General features: G+C 35.0%; 1 protein-coding gene and 2 pseudogenes across 1 annotated transcript; all 3 read right to left on the bottom strand.

Moving 5' to 3' along the window:
* Window positions 1–218: 218 nt before the first annotated feature.
* Window positions 219–4,511, bottom strand: LOC123918283 (probable glutathione S-transferase DHAR1, cytosolic). The gene is made up of 6 exons (XM_045970295.1): window positions 4,206–4,511; window positions 2,915–3,005; window positions 2,621–2,764; window positions 2,110–2,227; window positions 1,401–1,541; window positions 219–700 (listed from the first exon to the last, which is right to left on the bottom strand). The coding sequence occupies exons 1-6, from the start codon at window positions 4,420–4,422 to the stop codon at window positions 614–616; spliced, it is 798 nt and encodes a 265-aa protein (XP_045826251.1). The 5' UTR covers window positions 4,423–4,511; the 3' UTR covers window positions 219–613.
* A 1,435-nt stretch (window positions 4,512–5,946) lies between these two features.
* Window positions 5,947–7,446, bottom strand: LOC123913485 (annotated as a pseudogene).
* A 4,255-nt stretch (window positions 7,447–11,701) lies between these two features.
* The window catches only part of LOC123913463, a 50,135-nt pseudogene continuing 37,317 nt past the window's right edge, over window positions 11,702–24,519 (bottom strand).

The raw sequence follows: 24,519 nt of genomic DNA, 5'->3' as shown, positions 1-24,519 counted from the left end.
CAACTCAAAAGAGATATTTACATTTAGTGTCCAACATGTCACGAATAGTTAATACCCTCTTGTGGGGTATTAACTATTTTACACTTTTTTGTTGTGAGCTATTTTACGCATTATGAAACAACATTTTCTCCTCCTTTAAATTCATTTTATGATTTATAAAACACAAAATTTTGTCTTAAAAGTACAGGTATGTGGACATGGAGATCAAACACAAGAAATTAAATTCATGTTTCTTTCGGATGGAAAGTTGCCTCTTTATAAGACCAAGGTAAATGGCACATCATTCCATTGCCAATTACAGTTATTATTTCTTACATAGTGCAGCACTAGTTTAAGGAATGTAATTCTATTCTAGTTTCTCTTTGTAGAATGCAATTATTTTTCTCTACATGCAGTCTTCATGGCCTCTCTCCCTAACATGTTATAATATATGGCCATAAAAGAGCAATTATGATTTAGTTCAGGGTGAATAATCAATGCTAAAATACATAGCGATATTGGTATTCAACTCTACAATGGAATGCTTCTCAATATATACTCCTTGACTAGAGTCGGATGTAAACCTTAATACTCAAGCAAATGAAAGAAAATAGTAGAGCATGAGTGAATATTATCAACCCTCCACTTTAGGACGCCAACCTTCAATCACATCCTCCGGTTGTGCACGTGTCTTGATGAATGATTCCCTTGAGAAAATATCCTGTACGTTCAACATCGTTAGCTATATAGCAAACTTAAGTTAAACAAAGGTAGCAATAAACAATTAATCATATATAGGGATCAGGGGGAAACAAGCTAACAATCTGCTAGTGTAAGAAAGTGCAAGACAATAAGGATTGATCATTATTATTCGTTAACATTCGGCACTGGTAAGGTAGCAAATTGCTTAGTATTTTACCAGCTGGGGTTGTTTCACAGCACCCCTTCAGCAATTGGTAATTGCCCAAAAGGGATTGTATCATATTATTCATGCGATTTGGTAAGGAAAAACGTGAGGAATCCCCTAACTGAAAACATTCGAGTATTGAGGAGAAAGCTCAAAATTGCAAAAATGGGATTGAGCCTAAAACTCTTTGCATATACAAAAAAAAAGTTTGCAAAAGTCAAAGCACAATACCGTAAACATTTAAATTTAGAGCTCATAAGAAACTCCACATTCAGGTCTCCCTAATTGATAAATTAGTTTCACTCATTAGCCTATGATCTTTAAGCATGGACAATAGCAGAACATCTTTTGGACATGATTTCCAAAAATTTAATAAACTATTCACAGTTATGAAACTGCATCATAAATATAGGTTTAAGGGAGTAACTATAGTCTACGTTCAACTCTAGATTGAAAAGTCTAAAAGTACAAGAAAATGATACATGTTAACTGGCAAGGATAATCCCGAACGTACCTTCAAGTAAGAATTCACAAAGGTCAGTGAATCGGGTATTTTCCATTTCTTAAAATGTCCTAAAGCAATCTCCAAATGGTATAGCTTTGGTCCAAGTGATAAGTCAGCTGCAGATATATCTTTCCCATTGATAAAAGGACCCTGGAACACGATTTTTTTTGCATAGATTCCAAGTTTATACGAAATAAGGGGGGAAAATGACAACAAATCCAGAAGGAACAAAAAAACAAAACAGTGCTCTAACAGTTACAAAATAACAACGTCTTGGATCATGTTCTTCATAATCACCAATAGGTAAAGTTATAAAAATAAAAATGTCATGGATCGTGTTCTCTTAAAGTGATGAAATGAAAGTCAAGTATATAAAGCAATTAACTATATAAAGCATGTATTTATTCGCTGAACTCCCATTTAACATGTTGTAACATCTTATGTAGATGGAGCACGAGAGGCACCAACTCGCTACAAGAAAAGTTTTAGTGTCCATGACCATAATGCAGGAAAAAAAGGTAATGCTCGAGTCAGGGTTGAGAGACCTAAAATACTGAAAGTTTATGGTAAGAAAATGAAAAATCAGGGACAAGGGGATCCACTTAAGCAAGGATAATGCGCAAACAATTCTACTCTATATCTTGTATGACTAATCAACAACTGATACAAGATTTCAAACAAATAGCGAGACAAAAATAGAAAGAAAGAAATGTCATACATTTTCCTTGAGGTAATCATTGAAGGAGTTTAGTTCATTCAGTAATGCTTGTTCTGTTCCGTCATTGGGATCTTTGCTCTTGAGAAATCCAATAAATGTAGAAAATATCTTTGATCCACTATAGAAAAAAACACATGCTTCCATTAGATAATCGAAGTAAATTTAATACAACCATGTAAACATTAGAAAATAAAAGGCACACATTAGATAAGTTGAGAGCTTATGAAAACATCTTATAGTTTATATGAAAACCGTTTGACTTTTTTTATCTTTTCTTATAGAAACAGCATATACATAAGCATTTATATGATAAGCGCTTATGTTATAAGGGTTTTATTGAACTGTTTATCCAGACAGGGCTAAAAGAAGAGCAAGGAAAATATTGTTTAAGTTTATATAATTACATCACCATGCATTTTCCGAAAAATTCAAAGCCATGTACAAGAAAACTAGATTTTATTGATTTAATGTATCTCCAAATGATGAGGAAATCTGTAAGCAAGAAGCATACGCTGTAGCCTTTTCAGGTGGAGTCACCAATGGAGGGCTAGGATACTTCTCTTCCAATATTTGTGTGATTACATCTGAATCGGGAACCCATTTCCCATCGATGTTTATTACAGGAACTTTACCTTCAGGACTGATTTCAAGGAACCTGAACGAACAGAACAAATTATTACAATGAAACAGAATACTAAGGTAGTACGACGATAGAAAATTTTTGTCTATATAATCTATAAGTGATCTATTTTTATTAAAAAGTACAAGGAAAAACTTAGCAGAGAGAAATGGACAAGAAGATCACCATTCTGGTTTGTTCCTTAAATCCACCAATTTCTGCTCATAAGGTAAATGTTTTTCCTCCAATGTCAGCAATACCCTTTGGGTAAAAGGGCCTGAATAGACAATCGAACAAAGGGTCACTAGGTGATTATAGATACTCAAGTCTACAAGTTTAAGGCTCAAACGCAAACACAAATATAATATGTGTTGTCGAACCGAGAATATATGCATAATTAACTCTCGATTGTTCCAAGACAAAGATTGTTTTATTACCATTACCTACATCCTGGAAATAAAACAAAATACATGAAATTTGAATGTCAATTACTCAATTTCCATGTCAATATCAGTTCAAAACTTTACAGACATGAGAACAAACACAATTTTTCTTGTATCTTAAACACATACATAGACATGTGAGCTATTCAACTCAAAATTGAGCTTGGTTAATGTGTGATTTTTTGGTCTTAATGTTATAGTTCTTAGGGGAAAAGAGTCCTAGTAATCCCGAGTTCGGATGAGAGGTAAGTAAAGTGGGACAACATGTCCTAGTGATCTGCAGTTTGGCTGAGAGGTAAGTAAAGTGGGAAAACGAGTCCTAATAATCTGTAGTTCGGCTGAGAGGTACTCCATCTGGTTTCAGATATAAGCAAAAATTAACATTTTACATTCATTGAAAAAGTGATGTATCTAGTCTATAATGTATCTAGTCTATACTATAGACAAGATACATCACTTTTTCAATCCATCTAAAAAGTCAATTTTTGCTTATATATAAGACCGGAGGGAATAAGTAAAGTGGGGAAAAGGATCCTAGTAATCTGGAGTTCGGCTGAGAATGTCAAAGATTGTTCCCGCCAGGGGTTCAAACTTGGATACTACCAATTGATTCGACATTAACTAACACTCGTTCACCACTTGAGTTCAACTATTTGGTTTTGTTCATGTTCATGTATGATTAAGATTGCTTTAAAACTTCAAGTAAAATCCTATCCTTGGAGAGAAGGCATCACTATCACCATAAGGTTATAACAAATTTCTATTAAGAAAAAACCAATTATTTACAAATGTAGTGAAAATTGAGAATGCATGTGGACACAACATAAGTCTAGATACATGATCATTTACGTTTCTCATTTTTACACCAAAACTTCATCATATTTCATAACCACATTACTCTACTACTTCTATCTATACCAATACCATCAATATCCCAAATGCTAATTTCATTTCAATTTCCATCAATATAAAACAAAAAAACAAACTTTAACACTGAAAAGAAGAAAAAAATGAAAAGGGTGAGTTTTTTTTACAGTCTCCAAGCTTGTTGGGTGTGGTGAGAGAAGCTTTGACAGCAACTTCGAAAGGTTCAGAAGGAGGAACAGAAGACATTGATACTCTGAGGGGTCTAATATTGAAACGGTTGTTCTTGAATATGCTTGTTGAAACGGCGTAGTTTGGGCGGTAACGGAGGTTGTTGACGGTGGCGGAAAGAGCGCACGCCGAAACTTGAATTCTGACGGTGGACATTGGAGACGTTAATGTTTGTTTGTAGTTTAGAATAAGAGATGAAGCTGATGTGGTTGTGTTTTGTTATGCCAATGTTTATGTGTCATTGTACTATGTTTACACGACATGGCTAAAGACATTATTTTTTTCTATTTTTATTTTTATTTTTTATTTTAAATTGCGTATAACATTTCATTCCAAATAATACTTTGAATATTATCTCGATTCTCAAATATGAATCATAATATAAAAAATAACTAAATATGTGACTAATCTTGTAAGAGCATAAATTGTTACACTTAACAAACTCTACCTTATAGTTTTTGAAATGACGGTAAGTAATATTGGATAACTATTAAAAATACAAATTATACAATTAAATTTAGACTATCTAATTTGTTAAAATGCAAGGTATCAACGACTCTCTTAAAATCTAATTCAAAATCAACGTGTTCTACTTTTAATTGAATATCTTCACCCAATATAATGCAAAATGAGATCATTTGATTCACTCGTATCTATGTCACACAAAAGAGCATTTCATTCAATTTTTGCGAGGACAAAGTGACATTCTTCTTCGCAAATGCACATTTTAAGGTCAACACTACTCAGCCTTGTCGAAAAGGGAGCATCCATTTAATAATTGAGACGACCATGTTGTGCGGGTTTTTGCGATTGATGGACCATTGTTTATGGTTGAAGTGGGATTGATGTGGTTCAACATAATTAGAGTCCAATCTTGAATCAACAGCATAATTAGAATCCAACATTTGATTCCACATTGCTTTCACAAGCTCCAAAATTGACATCAGAACAAGGCAACATTATTATCATCAAGTTGAGCCTCAATATCAAATATATTAGCACATGTGTTCACGTTATTTCCACTACAATATTTTGGAGTATAGGTCACACTTAACCTTGCCTGTGGATAATAACTATAGTTGAAAACAGGAATAGGCCACAACTTCTAAAGTGCTCCTTAAAATTTACTTTTCTTTTTTTACAATAAAGTATTTATAGCATTTCATTTATAATAAGGTGTTGAATACATGTTGGAATATGGATAAAAAGATGGACACTAGCTAAGAATGTGGCCGCTTTTACTAAGGCATGAGCAACCTCATTGGTTTGTCTCCTAAGAGCACCCACATCCATACCACCCATGTGGGTGGTATAAATGGGCCCCACATAATATACTATATTATTTTATACTTTCCACCTATTTAAACTACTCAACCATATTTTCTAAATATTCATACCACTCATTAAACACTCTAACATGGACCCCACAACATTCTCAATATAATCCTAATTTATATTTTATATTAATATATAAAATGTATAATTGAAACAAATTAAATCAATTATATCATAATGCATTAAAAAAACAAATATATAAAATAAAATATTTGAAAAAAATTGAAAATATATTAAATAACATAGTACATGACACATAACTTATACGAAAATAAAAAAAAATTAAAATCATAGACATTAAAATAAACTACTAGCATAAAATATAATGAACGTTTAAAATAATTTCTAATTGTGGTTATTCTCATGTCCAAAACGTTCCCATATGTGTTCTATATATCAAGTCTTGCTGAAGGTGTCGATGAATTTGCTTATCGCGAATATTATGTCTTCTACGTAGGAACTCTTGGAAATCATTATTAGAATCGTTTGGTGGTGCAATCGGATCATTACCCAAATGATCATATGAATAATCAAAAGTGCCACCATATCTGGCACGTTCATCTTCAACAATCATGTTGTGCAATATGATGCACGTCTCCATTATACGTTTGAGTGCATCCAAGTGCCAAGATCGAGCCGGGTTACGTATGATCGCAAACTGGGATTGGAGAACTCCGAATGCTCGTTCAATTTCCTTTCTCGCGCCTTCTTGATGTTGAGCAAACAATTTTCTCTTATCCCCTTGTGGCATTGGAATGCTTTTCACAAATGTAGCCCACTCAGGATAAATGCCATCTGATAGATAATAGCCCATGTTGTATTCATGTTGATTGACTGAAAAATGGACCTCAGGAGCTCGCCCTTGCATAACATCGTTGAAGACATCAGATTGGTTCAGCACATTGATATCGTTGTTTGAACCCGCTACCCCAAAAAAAGCGTGCCAAATCCATAAGTCTTGTGAAGCAACTGCTTCAAGCATAACTGTGGGTTTGCCATGATCACCTCGAACATACTGTCCTTTCCATGCAACTGGACAATTTTTCCATTCCCAATGCATACAATCAATACTCCCCAACATACCTGGAAAGCCACGTGCCTCCCCCATCTGTAGCAAGCGTTCGATGTCTTCAGTGGTAGGCTTTCGCAAATATTCCGGCCCAAATAAATTGATCACACCCCTTGTAAACCTATCAACACATTTTAGTGTGGTGCTTTCACCAATTCTCAAATAGTCATCCACACTATCAGCTGATGCTCCATATGCCAACATACGAATAACAGCAGTGCATTTTTGTAGCGGTGAAAGACCTGATCTACCAGTTGCATTAATCCGCGGCTGAAAATACTCATCATGTTGACCAAGAGCTTCAACGATGCGAAGGAATACATGTTTATGCATTCGATACCTTCGACGAAATTGCTCATCCGTGTACACTGGACTTTCTGAGAAATAATCCTTGAATAGCCGCTCATGTCCTTCTTCACGTTCTCTCTCTATATTCCTTCTTCGGCGTCTAGGCCTACTTGAGCTTCCAAATTCTTGCGCATGAAATTCTTTGGGCGATGATTGTTATAAGCTTCACCAATCCTCTTCCAAAAACTATCTCCCTTTTGATCAATCCTTACAATTGGATCCCTAGAAATGTTGAGCCATGATTGAATGAGAAGTTCATCCTCCTTTGGTTGAAATCTTGTTTTCGACGTTTTCATAACCGATGTAGTTCCAACTTCTTCACCAAGGTTAATTGTTTCCAAGCCATCTTGAGTGCAAAATTGTGGTGTTTCAGGCTCTTGGTCACTTAATTGCATGTGACTATTATTCATTTGAACTCCATGTGACATAGTGGGACTAGTTGATTGAGATGAAAAGTTTTGATAATGATATGGGTAAGGTGGATTATGATATGGAGAATTTCCAAAATGTGAATTATTTTGATTCGAGATAAAAGTAGGATTTTGTATATTTGAGTTAGGAAGTGAGTTTGGGTTATTGGATGAATTTTCAAAGTATGAGGTATTTTGTTGATTTGGGATAAATGGTGGAAAGCCACCATTTTGCATGAAATTGGACCATGGATTGTGGTGGTTGGGGTTCATTGGCAAATGAAATGTGTGGAAGAAATTTTTTTAAAAAAGTTAAAATATATGATTCAAATTTAGACTAAATGTAGATGAAAAATTGTGATAGATTGAAATGGTTAATCACTTATTTATACCCAAACTACATTTTATAACTAAGTAGAAAAACTTGTAAAAAAATTTGACTATGAAGTGCAACGGTTATTTTTCTAACGGTAATAAATATTAAATGTGATGCTACAATTTTATTTTGAATATTTAATTTGGCTTTGAAAAAGAAAAGGAACACAAAGCACCGTGTCCATTCCTGGAAGTGGTGGTATCCTATTACCACTCTAAGCCTTTCAAATATCCCAACCCCTCTGACAAAGGTTGCAATATGTTGGCAAAAGTTTGTAAAGCCACCCGCGATGTTGCTGCTCTAACAAACTTTACATGAGACTATGAGAGTTTCTAAAAATTTACATATGTAGTGCTTAAAATTTACATATGTAGTGCATTTTTTGGTTTCATGCAAAATTTTGCTGCCTGTTACTTTTTAGGCAACGCTGGAACCACGGTTTAAAATTGATAGACACTCATTGTAATTTTAGCCAACAATGATAAAAAGTATCGCCTATTCGTATTTAATAGCCACAAATTTTAACTGTACGTGGCCTAAAATTCTATTGTTACCTTTACCTATGTCATTCTTCTTTTTTTTTTACACTCCCTTCCTTCAATCTCTCTCTTAAAATTTTCAGATAATGTCCACTAGGCATTATTACAGATAATGGACAAATGAAAGTGAACTAAAGAGACGAAAACTGTTATTTTTAGCATTTGGAGCTGTCATGGCCGTGCCAAGACACCACTGGCTGTGGCAGAAGCATCCGAGAGCATCTGAAGCCTCTAACAAGTCTGCCACGGCCGTGGCAGGGTCCCAAGATGAGTAAAAATGTGACTTTCATGTGTTCAACTTTTAGTGACAGTTTCTTGAATTTTTGACTACGTCCAAACTTGATTTGCATGAACTTTCCACATTTTCTTCAATAAGAGAGACATTTAACAACCATAAAATAAATCTTGATCTTTTAGACATCATAAAATACATCAAAACCACGCTTTTCTTTGGATTCCAAGAGTTTATACGTAATAATAGAAAAGAAATAAAAAAAGGAAAATAGTACTTTCAATAAAAGTTTATTTTATTTATTCAAAATACTACTAAAATCCATGCATATTTGTATTTCACCAACTCCCCAATGTTTGAACTATTGTTTGTTCTCAAGCAATTAAGCTAAGATAGAAAGTATTAGGACAAGTGTAAATATATAGACCAAATAGACCAAGTAAATCAAAAGCATGAATGGAGGTTAACCATTAGTTAAAATCTTAGAGTCAGGTTCCAAATTAGAGGCTTAGGATTTCTTAAATTTCTACATTCTTAAAACCACTTCAAAGATAATTAGTATCTCTCAAATCTCTTCCATAGCTAAGTATTTCCTTTGGCTTGACCATAAACCAAATTTTCTTACCCCTCTTATGATACCACGAGCAAACTTTAGATATATGTTCATTGTATGAAAAACTACAACAATCTAAAACGTACTCACGGTGGTAGTGTAGTTCGAGATGAAAGAACATCTCAACATGCTAAAGAGGTTATAGACATTGAAGACGACAGTTTTGTGGTAGAAGCGGTGGATCTAACACATGATTATATTTGTTTAGTTTAAAAGTGTATATCGTTAGACTAATCATTTTAACCACATTTTGATTTTTTTGATGTAAAATGGTTAAAGTCCAAAATATAAATGACTACTCAGATTAATATATATGAAATGATATTTTGATATTACCTATTTATTTATTTTCTTAATATATATATAATGTTGTATAAAAAAAAAAGGCTTAATTAATAAAATGGTCCCTTAAAGACATTTTTGGTTTCAGATTGTTCCCTTAAAGAAAAAAAAGGTTCAAATAGGTCCCTTAAAGAAAAAAAGTCCGAATAGGTTCCTTAAACACATCTCCGTTAATCAGTTTGGTCCAATAGGACCAAACTGATTAACGGAGATGTCTTTAAGGGACCTATTCGGACTTTTTTTTCTTTAAGGGACCTATTTGAACCTTTTTTTCTTTAAGGGACCAATATGAAATCAAAAATGTCTTTAAGGGACCATTTTATTAATTAAGCCAAAAAAAAAATTGTCTTCTGGTCTGGGTGGTGTTCGCTAACTAGAAAGCAAACGAGTACATGATTCGCTTTTTAAGACGCAAACGATTGAAAGGGGTCATTCGGTTAGTCCTACCGGCCTCCACTTCTACACTACCAGCCATTTTGATTACTCATATCAACAACAAAGTAAAAAAAAATGAAGAATATGAGAGAATGTAGTATAAAAATTTGTCGCAACTTATGCCTATTTATAGAAATCTTCAAGCAATCTGATTGGCTGGAGCTATGGTACAGTCAGACACGTGGTCAATCATGTTTGGCCACGTGTTCTTCACTTTTGACTACATGGAAGACCGTTATTTTATTTGTAGACCAGTTCGCTATGTGGACTGCGAACGATGCTCACAATGTAGCATGCGTATGGGTATGGTGTTTTTCCAGTTTTTGCAATTTTACACACTCGCGTTTTAAGTAGCGAGGTGGTTAATTTTGCAAATCCAGGGGGCGCACGGGGTGCAAAAAGAAAAACTCAAATTAAAACCATTGGATGGGTGATCAGTCCACAAAATAGGGACAGAATATGCATGTCTGGCTTAAATTGATGAAGGTAAGTTGTTTGGTATGTAAGTGACACTGAACATCGAACAAGTATCTTCCCATAATTATGCCTAAAAGGTGGTAGACATTAGAAAATTTGTGATTCTCTAATGACTGCAGATCAGTTTACTCATTAACTAACATGGCATACCTCAATTCTTTGGACATGGAATAATAATTCAACACGAAGCTGTAAATGAATAGTATGATTTAATTCATAAAGAATAAAGAAATAGCAGATGAGGAATCCTCTTAGAAGAAGACGTGGAGGATACATATGTCTAATCACTTAAATCACATATGCAGGCATAATAGTAAACGTCATTCATTTGCCTATTTTAGAAGTCTTGTTTCACTTTGAAAATAACTCAGAGGTTCATGAGTGCATGATACAATAGGTTATAACCTATGAAGCATGGACACTCCTTAGATTAGGTGTCTCCGGTGTCAGACACATGTCGGTTTCTCAAATTATTATCGGTGTCGACGTGTCAGTGTCTGTGTTGTGTCCGGTGTCCGGTGTCCGTGCTTCATAAGTTATAACAGCCAGGATAATAAGCCATAGAAGAGCATGTGTCAAATACTCTTATACATTTAGAAAGTCTAAACTATGAATTTTGGTCTATAACCTACCTACCGACAGAAGAATACTAACTTATAGCCGGATCTACTAAACAAGTGCATCATTACTATATTACAAAATTCATTTAAGCAAAACTTCTCTTACCACAAAAATTAGTTCAGAACATCTAATCTATTAATATCATAAAAGTCTATGCAAAAAGGGAAACAAACAAATTAGTTGAGTATTATACCAACGCAATAATGAGGTATGCTTTCTAAAAAGTTTCAAGTTGGTCCTTTTAGTCAATTTTTTATTACGTGACTAATAGATTTGTGTACTCAGACAACTTAGGAGGATACTATATGAAAGTTTTAGAAGAAATTAACTCAAAATTTAACGAAAAGTTAGAAGAAATTAACTCAAAATTTGACGAAAAGGACGAACTTATGTTGAATACAATAACAAAACGGACCAACTTGAAACTTTTTAAACGTAAGGGACCAAATTGAAACCTAAAATAAACATAAGGAACTAAATATGCAATTAAGCCAAAAAAAAAATATTACTATTTTGTTTGTATGACACAGTCACGAAATGAAAACATGTCTATACTAACTAGCAAACATACAGAAGAGAAAAATTACATCATGAGACAATGGACTAATTATTCAATGCAATGCAAACACTATAAATAAAGAGAAAGACAATTTACACAATAGCCCCATTGTACCAACAAAGGAGCCTCATTTTCTTAATCACAGTAAACAAATCATGTTGTATACTTATGCCTCAAACCATTACAAGGATAAGGAAGAAAACTCACCAGATAGCAAATAGAGCTATGAATCCAACAATTTAGTTGGAGAGATCAGAGTGCATCTGTCAAATAACAATATGGTAGAGTTTCATGTTGATAACGTGTTAGAAATAAACTTCGAGAGCTAGCGAGTAGAGATAGAGAATATAAGAGTTTTGTATTATTCTATTGTGTCTTTACACTAAAAACAAGAGTCCTATTTATAGGACATAAATAAGCAAGTGAATGATCAAAGACACTCAAAGACGATCACTAATAGGAGTTATAGAAAAGTGGAAGATCGAGGATGGACATCCACTAAGACACTAACTTAATTATTCATAACAATTGCAGACTTCTTGAGATTAATTTAACAAGACCTTTTGTTTATGTATGCCAGAAAGGAGTAAAATGATCACATAACCATACATTATACGTGTTGTCATGATAAAAAAAACTTAGAACACTCGACAAATAAAAAACTTAGAACACATACCAATAATCGAAACAAACCCAATTCAATCTAGATAGGGATAGAAAGAAAAAATTAAAAAAATCTTTCGATCCCTCTCTAGCTTGCATTTTTTTATGATGGATCCCAAAACATGACTTTTCGTTGTAAATTTGTGAGTATTACTCATAGGCAGACTTGGATTTACTGCTGTCCATATATCACACAGTTACCCACAGTTAAAGAAATCTGAACCATTAAAACAATCTAACGTACTTAGAATGCTACTCCACCAAAAAGCAACAATTTCACAGTTGAGGAAAAACGATGTTCACACAATTGACACTAAGAACTTTTTACAAATTTCTGCACAATTTCATCAACAGGTTTTGACCAATTTCAATTCCATAACTCAATATAGGGGTTGGAAGCATTACTCCATAACTCAAATTCCAGAATCTGTGCCAATTTGTGAAAGAGAACAATTGTATTATGTAGGGGTGCTCAAATCCAAACCAATCCAAATAAAAACCGAAAACCGATCCAAAAAAACCGAAAACCGGAAAAAACCGAAGTTTTTTGGATGTGTTTGGATGTTCTTTTGTGAAAACCGCTGGATCGGATCGGATTTTGGATTGATTTCTTAAAACCGATTCAAACCGAACCAAACCGCATACATATATTTTAATATTTATTTATCTTTTTATTAGTATAAATATATATATTGCATTAACTTTTTTTTCATTTTAAATTTTGTTAATACTATATGTTAGTTTAATTTAATCTATTTTTTTTTACTTTTTATATGTTTCGAATATAATTGGTAATTGTCATTCCAAAATATTAATTTTCAATATATTATATGTTATATTTTACATCAAACTTAATATTTTATGTCAAAAAAAAAAATCAAACTTAATATTTATTTTGTCAAAAATGTCAAACTATTATTTTGTAACGTTTTTTATAATATTTATATTTATTAAAAAAAATTACAATTTATAATTTGGATATCCAAAAACCGATCCAAATTAAACCGCATAATATTGGATCGGATTGGATCGGATTTTTTTTATTTGTCATCCAAAACCGAACCAAACCGCAAATAAATTTATTTTTGGATCGGATGAGTTTTTGCCTCAAAACCGATCCAAACCGAACCGCGAACACCCCTAGTATTATGCATATGGTAGGTGTTTCAATTTGTGAAATAAATTGGTGGATGGAGGAAGAGGGTGGTAGGTATTGTCGCTCCTTGTGACGTCGTTCTGTTTTGCTGTCGCTCCGTTGTAAGGCTGGTCTGCCGCGTTGTCGCCGCTTCGTCCGTCGTAAGGTTGAATCTGGTTTGGAGGGACGTCATTTAGGCATTAAAAACTATAAAATGTAGGAGAGAAGCAATCTGGTATGTTGGATGATTTTAATGGTTCAGATTTCTTCAACTGTGTGTAACTGTGTGATATATTACAGCAGTAAATCCAAATCCCTCATAGGCCATAGCATCATAGTTAAACCACAAATTCACCAAAACAAAGCAAACTCAGAAAAACTGATACTAATAACTTATCCTATGTCAGCATATTTTGCAATCCCTTACATTACCTCCATATTAAAAGGATACAATTTTTTCCTATTAACTTGGACTTTATCTGCAAATTCAATTCAGATTTAAAGTTGATAGATATACATAGGGAAAATGATTAGACTAGTTACTCCTAATTCCATTAGGTTTGTAATTATTTTTTATTTGTACTTTTTACTTGATCTATAAACTATATACACGATTTAGGACTTGGGGGAAAAAGTTTGAAATCAATATATAATTCTAACTTGATTAAAATCTTAACTTAGGTCTCCTAATCCTCTTAAATTTTCCTTTTTTTATTTCAAGGGGTAATATGAGTTATATTATATACCTTACTTTGGTCCCTTAGTTTTCAGCCTAATCAATTTTTACAATTACTACATGAGATCGTGTGTACAACATTTTCTAGTATTTTTTTTTTTAGGAAGCTACCACCCAAATTGGCACTACAGAGAATTGAACCTGAGACGTTAAGGAGAAGCACACTCCCAAGTCTCAAGCCAATACAACTTTTTCTAGTATTTATAGACGGTATAACCAAAAAACTAACTTTATTCTAATTCAAATTTAAACGTTTGATATTTCAATAGCTCTTTCTTAGTCTACATGTAGTAGTATTGTCACACATATTCAAAGCAACTAACTAACCAGCACTACCACCCTACTTCATTTCCAATCGATTCATAAAACTCGTATTTAAGCATGATCTTGTTTATTTATTTGCCCTTAATGAGGATAACAATAATAATGGGCCTTGCTAGTTAATATTAGAAGAATGAGAGGTGTTGCCTATAAATAGGAAATAACTGTCATGTAACTGCTGTTAGAATAGGAATTAATTAATTAATTAATTAATTAGAAGAATGAGAGGTGTTGCCTATAAATAGGAAAAGGGTCAGACAAAAGGGGATATCAGAAAGTTATTGAGTGGTTGGTTAGTGGGAGAGACCAAAACTCTCGAACATTTGGTAAGGGGAGAGCCCAAGCTCTCGAATCTTGGTGTATTTGTGCCTTGTTATTGAATATTATTTCCTATCATTATTGTAATGTGTCTATGTGTAATATTCTGGTTTAGAATCATTCTCCAGAATTATTATCAATAAAGTATTCCTATTGTGCGATCTATTTCTCTTTAGTGCCGATTTTTATCGATTGGTATAGAGAAGTTGCCTTCCGGGACTGCATCATGGTATCTGCACAAGAAATGGAGGCCAGATTGGAAACTTTAGAACGTGGATTTTCAGGTTTGTTAACCATGAGGGACAATGTCGACAAAATTCTGGAAGACCGTAGAGAAAAGTTGGAAGCGGTTTGTTAACCATGAGGGACAATGTCGACAAAATTCTGGAAGACCGTAGAGAAAAGTTGGAAGCACGGCAACAAGTCACAGAATTGACGGCCTTAATGCGTCGCAATTTACACATGCAGGGGGAAACGCATGGTGATGGCGACCAGACTGACAGCGACGATGCATCGGTGCATCATGACTGTGAAAACTGAATATTATTATCTTTCAAGTTATGAATAATGTACAATCACTAATGTGTTTATATAGGCTATTCTAACCAAATGGGTTCATGGGCCGAATACAAATTACTAATAGAAAATTACTCCTAGTAATAGAATATTTACTATTTATTAACAACAATGACCATAACCGTCCGCGCGAAGAACATTGGAGAAAGTTAAAAATTCCGGTGTTTGAAGGTACTGATGCCTACGGGTGGTTAAACAAAGTGGATCACTATTTTCAATTGAAAAGGATGAATGAAAGGGAAAAATTGCAAGTAGTGATGGTAGCAATGGAAGGAAAGGCTCTTGCTTGGTACCAACGGTGGGAATTTTTGATAGGGGTGCAGCTAATTATTTGGTACACAGTCAGCAGGATGCCCAAGAAATGGTAAGTTTATTCTAGAAGGGTGAGGAATATGCGAGTCGGCAATCCTCGAGGTGCGAATGATGTGGCATTCATTGGTTTATGGCTGTAACCGTTTTATTATATGGCGTAGAGTGAGATAAGAGGATCTTATCTTGGATTGTAGCTAAGTTTGTTATGGGTACGAAGCAATAAGCTTCTTACAAGGAGCTACGCTCTGTGTCAGTCAAGGATTATTCCTTCTCTGTAATTCACTCTTGATTCATATTAATAAACAGCCATTATTTCATCTTTACATCTAAATTGTTGCTTTAATTCCTGTGTTGAGATTTGGTTCGTATCAAACTGGTCCGACCTACCGGATATCTTCTGCCGGAACCAGTGAATGCCAACCAAGAAACAAATCACGATCGCTAGGAAGACGGAGTGGTATTGGGAATTGAATGGTCGAAGACATTAGGGGATACTATTATGAATTGGTCTAAACAACCAATGAGTTTTTGGAGTGGTTCCAAGTGGGTAACCTTGCACGGGTTGGGTGGAAAAGAATAGCAGATGGTTGTTTTGCAAAACATCCGGTGTAGGCAACACCACCCAAGGTTAGAAGAGTTGGGAAGGGTAGAGAATGCATGGCGAGTTAGAGGAGATGTTGGATAAATATGTTAGGGTATTGCAAGAACCCAATGGCTTACCACCAGAGAGGGGACGCTCTCATGCTATTACTTTGATGGAGGGACAAGGTCCAGTTAATGTGAGACCTTATTGGTACCCACACCACCATAAAAGAGATGTTAGAAGCGGGGATTATCCGGAACAACACTAGTCCTGTTATTTTGGTGGGAAAAAAAAAAAAAAAAAGACAATTCATGGCGAATGTGCATAGACTATCGCACCTTAACAAGGCTACGGTACCGGATAAGTTTCCAATTCCAGTTATTGAGGAACTCCTTGATGAATTACATGGGTCCAGGTATTTTTCGAAGCTTGATTTGAAGTCGGGGTACCATCAAGTGCGAGTTAAACTGGAGGACATTCATTAGACAGCTTTTAGGACACATGAGGGACTCATGAATGCACCCTCTACATTCCAGAGTTTAATGAATGAAGTGTTTCGCAAGATGTTGAGGAAATTTGTACTAGTCTTTTTCCACGACATTTTGATTTACAGTCACGATTGGCAGTCACATTTGGAGCATTTGGAGACGATTCTGAGCACTTTGCAGAATCATGGACTGGTGGCGAATAAAAAGAAATGCAGTTTTGCTCAAAAGGAGGTTGAGTATTTGAGTCACCTTATTTCTGCTGAAGGTGTTGCTGTCGATCCGAATAAGGTTGTGAGTGTAACCAACTGGCCTACTCCTACTAATGTAAAGGGTGTTCGTGGGTTTTTAGGCCTTACCGGTTACTAGGAAATTTATACGTGACTATGGGAAGATAGCAAGACCCTTTACCGATTTAACAAAAAAAGATGCTTTTATGTGGGGACCGGAAGTACAATCTGTGTTTGAAGCATTGAAGGGGAAACTGACCACAACTCTAGTACTTGCACTGCCTAATTTTGATAGACAGTTTACTGTAGAATGTGATGCGTCGGGGTGTGGTGTTGGGGCCATTTTAATGCAAGATAAGAAGCCTGTTGCATACTTTAGCAAAGCTCTTGGAGTGCGGAATTTGACTAAATCCGCATATGAGAAAGAGCTTAATGGCGGTGGTAATGGCTATTCAACATTGGAGGCCTTATCTTCTTGGGAGAAAGTTTAACGTATCAACCAGAAAAGTTTGAAACAATTGTTACCGCAAAAGATAAAGCAACAGAACTGGGCAGCAAAATTGTTGGGATATAATTTTGAGATATGTTATAAGCCAGGCAAAGAGAATAGAGGAGCTGATGTGTTGTCTCGTGTGGGTGAAGGAAGAAAGCTACAAGCTTTGATTTCTTACCCGGTGTGGGAGGAATGGAATTTGATATGTGGTGAGGTTCAAAAGGATGACAAATTGATGGAGATTGTAAAGAAGTTGCAGCAGGGAAGTGAACCATGAATTTGAGTATAAACAAGGGATGCTGTTCTATGAGGCACGACTTGTTATATCCAGCAAATCCACATTAATTCAGAAACTGTTACAAGAGTTTCACAAAACTCCCCAGGGTGGTCATTCCGGTTTTTATAGGACTTATAGACGGATTGCTGCAAGTTTATATTGGTTGGGAATTAAAAATACTTTAGGAATTTGTCAAAGCATGTGATACCTGTCTGCAATGATAACACCGAAAAATGCACAATTTATTTAATGAAATTAGCTTAGTATTTTACTATTATTTTGCATTTTTCGTATTATTATTATTATTATTATTATTATTATTATTTTTAGGGTAAATGATCATTTACCCCCCTGCAAAATAAGGAAATTTTCGTTTACCCCCTGCACATATTTGTTTTTTGTTTACCCCCCTGCAAAAAATAGATTCTCTCATTTCGCCCCCTGGGTGTACAGCAGGACAAGTGACTGTGCAAATTTGCTGACGTGGCTTGTATACATGGAAAAAAATCATTTATATTTATTTTTAAATTCCACGTCAGATAATATTTTTTTCAAAAAATTAAAATTAAAATTTTTTTTTCCTACAAAATTTAAAAAACGAATTTTGTTTTTTTATTCTTTCAAAATTTTTAAAAAAAAATTCCATGTACCAAAAAAAAAAAAAAAAAAATTCCTAGAAATAACTTTTTTTTTCGTACAAAATTATTGAGTATTTTTTTCCTAAAATAAAATTAAAAAACGAATTTTCTTATTTTATTGCAAAAATAAAGATTTATTTTCAAATCTTTTTGAATTAAAAAAAACAGAATCTTCGCCGAAATCATCTTGTACTTCATTATTGTCTTCTACTTCTTTATATTTTTCTAGTTTTAGGGCAAATGGTTTTGATAGAAGAGGAAAACACCAATAAAACTTGTTTTTCTATTTTATATTTTTTTTGAAAATCTTTTTCTATTTTTTTTAATTCAAAGAGAATAACAAAAAATAAAGTTTTGTTTTTAAAAAATAAATATTATGTTTTTTTAATTCAAAAAATCTTTAAAATTTTTATTTCGGAAATAAACTTTATTTCGGAGTAAATCTTTATTTTGGGAGAAAATTAAGAAAATTCATTTTTTTTTTATTTTGGGAGGAAATTTTTTTTTTGTTGGAAATTTTTTTAAAATCATTTGTATGAAAAAAATAATAATTTTTTTGTAGGAATTTTTTAAAAAAAAACAGATTTTTTTTTTTTGTAGGAAAAAAATTATTATTTTTTTTTAAAAAAATATTATCTGACGTGGAATTTAAAAAATAAATATAAATGATTTTTTCCACATGTACAAGCCACGTCAACAGGTTTGCATAGTCACTTGTCCTGCTGTACACCCAGGGGGCGAAATGAGGGAATCTATTTTTTGTAAGGGGGTAAACAGAAAAAAAATCTGTGCAGGGGGGTAAACGAAAATTTGCTTATTTTGCAGGGGGGTAAATGATCATTTACCCTTATTTTTATGTATTTCAGTTATGTCTGGAACTTATCACAAAAATATATGAGCTACAAAATAAATGAAAAATTAGATTAAGATAGGATTGAAGGCCCAAAGAAGCAAGCACACAAGTGGCCCACGCCACACACAAGACATTGGCGCCTGCCATACAATGCGTGGCACCCGCCACTCCTTTTTAATAGGAATACATGATTCATGTGGCACCCGCCACTACCCACTAGCGCACGACAGCAACTGCTTTCCTCCTATTTTGGCGCACGCATCATCAATCGTGGCTCAACGGGTATATCGTGCACTTGTAGAAATATCACAGGTACATAGGGCAGTATAAAAGATTATCCCCCACAGAGACTATTTCTTCAATGATTCGCTTATGTTGTAAGGTTAAGACTTAAGAAACCGGAATGTGAATTTTAGTTGCTTCAAAGGATTCAATAATTAAACACCTTTCCTGATAGCCACACCATGGTAGCCCTAGGTATCTCCGAGAGTGTCAGGTTTTTGACTAACCAAATAGGGTGGGAACGTTTCGCTTTTTCCAACCTCCCGACATACTGTAGCCTGGCCCTTGAGTTCTTAAGCTCATTTAAGTATGACCCTAATCATGGGAAATACATCTGTAGTGACCTCGTTAGCTTTAGGATATTCGGGAACACCTACAGTTATACCCACCGTGAGATAGCTGAATTTTTAGGAGTTCCTAGCGGCCCCGATGCTTTCATAAAAGTTCAGGATGATACATTCATAGAGAGTGAACTTAAATGTTATTGGAGGAGTATATTAGGAAACCCTAACTCGACTCCGGATGCAAGAAATAGTACTGAAATCCATAACCTGGCGCTTAGGTATTTCCATATGATCATAGCCCGCACTTTTTTTGGGAAATCGGTAAACAATACGACAGTCTCTAAAGCGGAACGTTGCGTGATGTTTTGTGTTTACCAGAGCCTAACAATTAATGCTGCAACTTTCCTCCTTGCAAACTTTGTCAAAATTATTGAGGACCCCACTCACCACATCAGTATTGGCGATTTTGTCACATTCCTAGCTAGGGCTATAGGTCTCCATACTCCCTTATCCCAAATTGTCCTTTCTGGAGGAATACAACCCAAGGACATAACTTTCTGCTTCAACAACCACTTGATAGGGAACCATGGACCTAATGAATTTCAACTACTAATTAACTTTGAGCCAGTTCACCAATTCACCCTGCCCAATAGTGATAGAACTAGTGTGCATAACAAAAGAAATTGGCTCTATGATTTAGAAGGCCAAGACGAAACTGACCCTGACACTCCTTCACTTTACCACTACACCCCTGGACCTGCATCCCCTACCCCTCCGGCTACTTCTACAACTATCCCACCGTCTCAAGTTGATCATGGTGCTGCTATCGCCAATCTACAGGCCGAGCTCGTTACGCTTCGCACGGACTTCCATAGTTTTATGGACCTCGCCATTGCGCAGCTCGATCATCTGACACATCAAATCCTCGGCATACGACAGCGTCTTCCTCCCGTAGATACACCTCCAAGTGGCTGATCACGCATATTTACCGCATTTTTTTTCCTTCGCAGAACATTGCATCAAATAAACATTTACCATTGCATCACTTTCTAAATTAGAAACAATCATTTTCATTTTGCATGAATAATTATCTTCATATATACGCTGGTCTAAATTTTTATAATAGGTATATTTATTATTAGTATCATTATTCTCAGTACATCCACTCTTACATTCTATCCACTCTTAGATTCTAGTCTTGCGAATTAATAGTTACATTTATATTTTTTCTGCATGGTACAACTAATTCAATTACCATACATTATTTTACAATGCAAACAACACTGTTTTGGTCAAAATAAAATTATTATTAATATGCATCCAATTCAATCCTAGTATATGATCAGAAGCTAGTCCAAGCAAGCACATGCCAAAGCATGCAACCTGCAAGCTGGCGCGCGCCAGAGAATCAAGCAGGCAGCGCATGCTGCCACACACATGCACCAAACATCACCACTATTTAAGTGCCCCACACACATAAGATGGCGGGCGCCACACACACACATGCACTTCCTAGTTCTATTTAAGTGCAGCACGCCACAGGTATCTCACCGCCCTCCACACATCTGAAATTTCATACCTCTCTTCACAATGGCTTATGAAATAATATTTAGGCAAGGAAATGCAGGGGAAAAGCAAGCTAAAATCTATACAGCCTTAAGCAGTAGAGAAATCCAACCCACACGGTATGCTAATGTAGCTTGTTTAAAGAAATTAGGATTATATAATAGTGTAAATTACATGCTTAATCTTTTAGATTTAAAATTTTTCCTATCTCAACTAAATCCTGTTTATGTCCAACTAACACTAGAATTTCTTAGCTCTCTTATAGTTGTTACCAACCCTGAAACAAGAAGTTCTAGTGGCTCTGTTCATTTCCTTATGTTTAATGAGGAGTATGACTTTGATTTTAACGATTAGTTGATCTTCTATGTTTCCCTCATGGAAATAGAGTAGTATGAGGTTCCTGAAAATGAGAGGTGGTTCACTTCTTTTACCCAATTTTGGAGAGGACTAACAGCTAAACAAACCACTAGTTTTGAGGGCAACACTGCATCGGCAATTCATAACCCGGCCATGCGCTATCTTCGTCAACTTTTAGCTTCTACTATTTTTGGCCGGGCCAATTCAAACAAAGTAAATTCAAAGGAGATTTTCTATCTGTTTGCTACTGTTACAAAAGAGAAAATTAATTTCGTCCCCTTCATGCTTCTTCACATGCGTTCGATTGTTGCCGCAAAAAGTGGAGCAATCATTTTTGGTGGGTTAATAACAACAATAGCAAAAGCCATCGGATTAGGAAACCGATTAGCAACTCTAGAACCAACACCACCACGTTTTATTGATTAAAAGTTTAATTTAGTTAAAGAACGAAGCGATGGTAAGTTTAATTTAATGATTAATAATAAAGTTTTTCCTAATCTTATTCTGCCTAACCCTCAGCGAACGGATGTACGTAACCATAACAATTTTTGTTATAACCCCGGGCCTCCGCAAGCTCCCACGAACACCAATGTTGTTCCACCTGCACACACCACACCTTCTTCTAACACTTTTGCAGGTAGTTCTTCCTCTTCCAAACAAAGTACCATTGATGATGTGCTCTATGAAATACGCGCCCAAAATGCTATCAGTGAAGAGTGCGATGGACTTTTTTATGCCATGTATCAACAACAAGAGGAAATGATGGAACAAATGCACCTTTTACAAGCCCAACAAACAAAAATGCTCCATAACCAACATGAGATGCAGGGCTACTATAATCGATGGGAGAGCGCAGAAGCGCGCCGTCAACAGCAACTCGACCGTGTCGTACAGGAGTTAGGCAACTTGAGACTGCATTTTGATGATTTTCAGCAACACCAGCAGCCTCCCCACGATTAATAATCACTCCAGGTTCCGCGCTCCATCTCTACACTTGAGTCGCAACATTGAGGACAATGTTAGATTTAAATTTAGGGGAGGAGTTTTACTGTTCATTTTGTTTAATTTATCATCTCAATTAAAATAAAAATTAAATTAGTAGTGTTTTTCCGGTATTGTTTTTAAATTTTCTATAGGTTAAAAATGACGTGAAGCTAAGTTAAGGAAGTTAGGGAAATTTAAAACAAAATCGTTTCAACACCAAAAGTCTCCCTAGTATGGTTACCAATTTGAATCACCGTTGTCCCATAAGTCTTGTGATCTTAATTTGGTAGTAACCCTCAAGTTGTTTATTTATCAAGTCGGACACCATTTAGATATGCACATATTATGTAGGTTAGTCGATGAATATAAGCAAACCATCTGATGCACAATGGTGAATAAAAAAAAAGAGAGAAAAGGGAAAACTTTGGTAATATGGTTGAGCCTCAAAAAGAAAAAAATAAATAAAAAATGAATAAAGTGTGCATATGTATGTAGAAAAGATGATAAGAATGCTAACCGGTTTTCCTACCATGTGTGTGGCATAATACAGATAAAGGGTCTTAATGTGACTCTCTAGAATGAAAGAGGATGAAACAAATAAGAGAACTTGATTTCGATACAACGGCATATTCGAAACGGTAATCATAAGAGGGAGAATTTTGTGTGTCGCTACAATACCCTTGTTTAAATAAGTACCTAATTAATTGACTTTAGCCGATTTGATTTTTTGACCATGTATGAGTACTTGTGTTGCTGCTTCTCTTAACGTCCTTGTGTGAGTTGCTTTGCATTTCACAGTTTTTTATATATGCATGCTAAATTGCTTGAGGACAAGCAATGGTTCAAGTTTAGGGGAGTTTGATAACATCGAAAAAAGAACTATTTATTTAATGAAATTAGCTTAGTATTTTACTATTTCTTGGCATTTTTCGTAGTATTATTATGATGATTATTATTATTATGATTATTATTATTATTATTATTTTTATGTATTTCAGGTATGTCTGGAATTTATCACAAAAATATATGAGCTACAAAATAAATGAAAAATTGGATTAAGATAGAATTGAAGGCCCAAAGAAGCAAGCACACAAGTGGCCCACGCCACACACAAGAACATGGAGCCTGGCATACAATGCGTAGCACCCGCCACTCCTTTTTAACAGAACACATGATTCATGTGGCACCCGCCACTACCCACTAGCGCACGCCATCAACTGCTTTCCTCCTATCAATCGTGGCTCAACGGATCACCGGATTTGAAGAAAAAAAAAAATCTGTTTCTAAGCCTATAAATAGATGATCATTCATTAGAATTTTTTTTACGCAATTTTAGAGATTAAGAGAAAACAGTTCCAAGCATTAATTTTGTTTAAGCAGTAAAGTCAGATCGTTTTCCAGTTCCAGTGTACTTGCAGTTCTCCACATTGATTTTTTTCGGCTTGATGAGAGACAATGTCATTTCTACCTCGTCCTCAAAACCAAACCCTTGTGATGGTTCGGGAAATTACACCCTCACTAGCACCGCCAGCACCACTGAACCTTAAACCCTGAAAACTACACAATAAACACGCCACCGCCGCCAGGACAACTCTATTTGAAGTTATTGGTCACCTGCGACAACAATTTATTATGGGATCCAAGTCATCCTCACACGCCAGGATGAAGAGAACCTCAATGCCATTGACAATGAGGTTGCTCAGAAGCTGATTTTCTAGAGCCTGTTTGGCCACACTTTTTTTCTTCTTATTTTCTCCTTAAAAAAAAAGGAGGGCCAAACAGAATTTTTGCAAAGTCCTTGACA

Source organism: Trifolium pratense, linkage group LG3 (genome assembly GCF_020283565.1).
Source record: "Trifolium pratense cultivar HEN17-A07 linkage group LG3, ARS_RC_1.1, whole genome shotgun sequence".
Taxonomy (NCBI): Eukaryota; Viridiplantae; Streptophyta; class Magnoliopsida; order Fabales; family Fabaceae; genus Trifolium; species Trifolium pratense.
This window is presented reverse-complemented; position numbering and strand designations above follow the sequence as displayed.

Coding starts and splice junctions, on each gene's coding strand:
- LOC123918283 (XM_045970295.1), bottom strand. CDS start 4,422: ATGTCCACCGTCAGAATTCAAGTTTCGGCGTGCGCTCTTTCCGCCACC. Junction 2,765..2,914: donor TTAAGGAACAAACCAGAATG/GTGATCTTCTTG, acceptor CTGTTCGTTCAG/GTTCCTTGAAATCAGTCCTG. Junction 2,228..2,620: donor CCACCTGAAAAGGCTACAGC/GTATGCTTCTTG, acceptor TTTTTTCTATAG/TGGATCAAAGATATTTTCTA.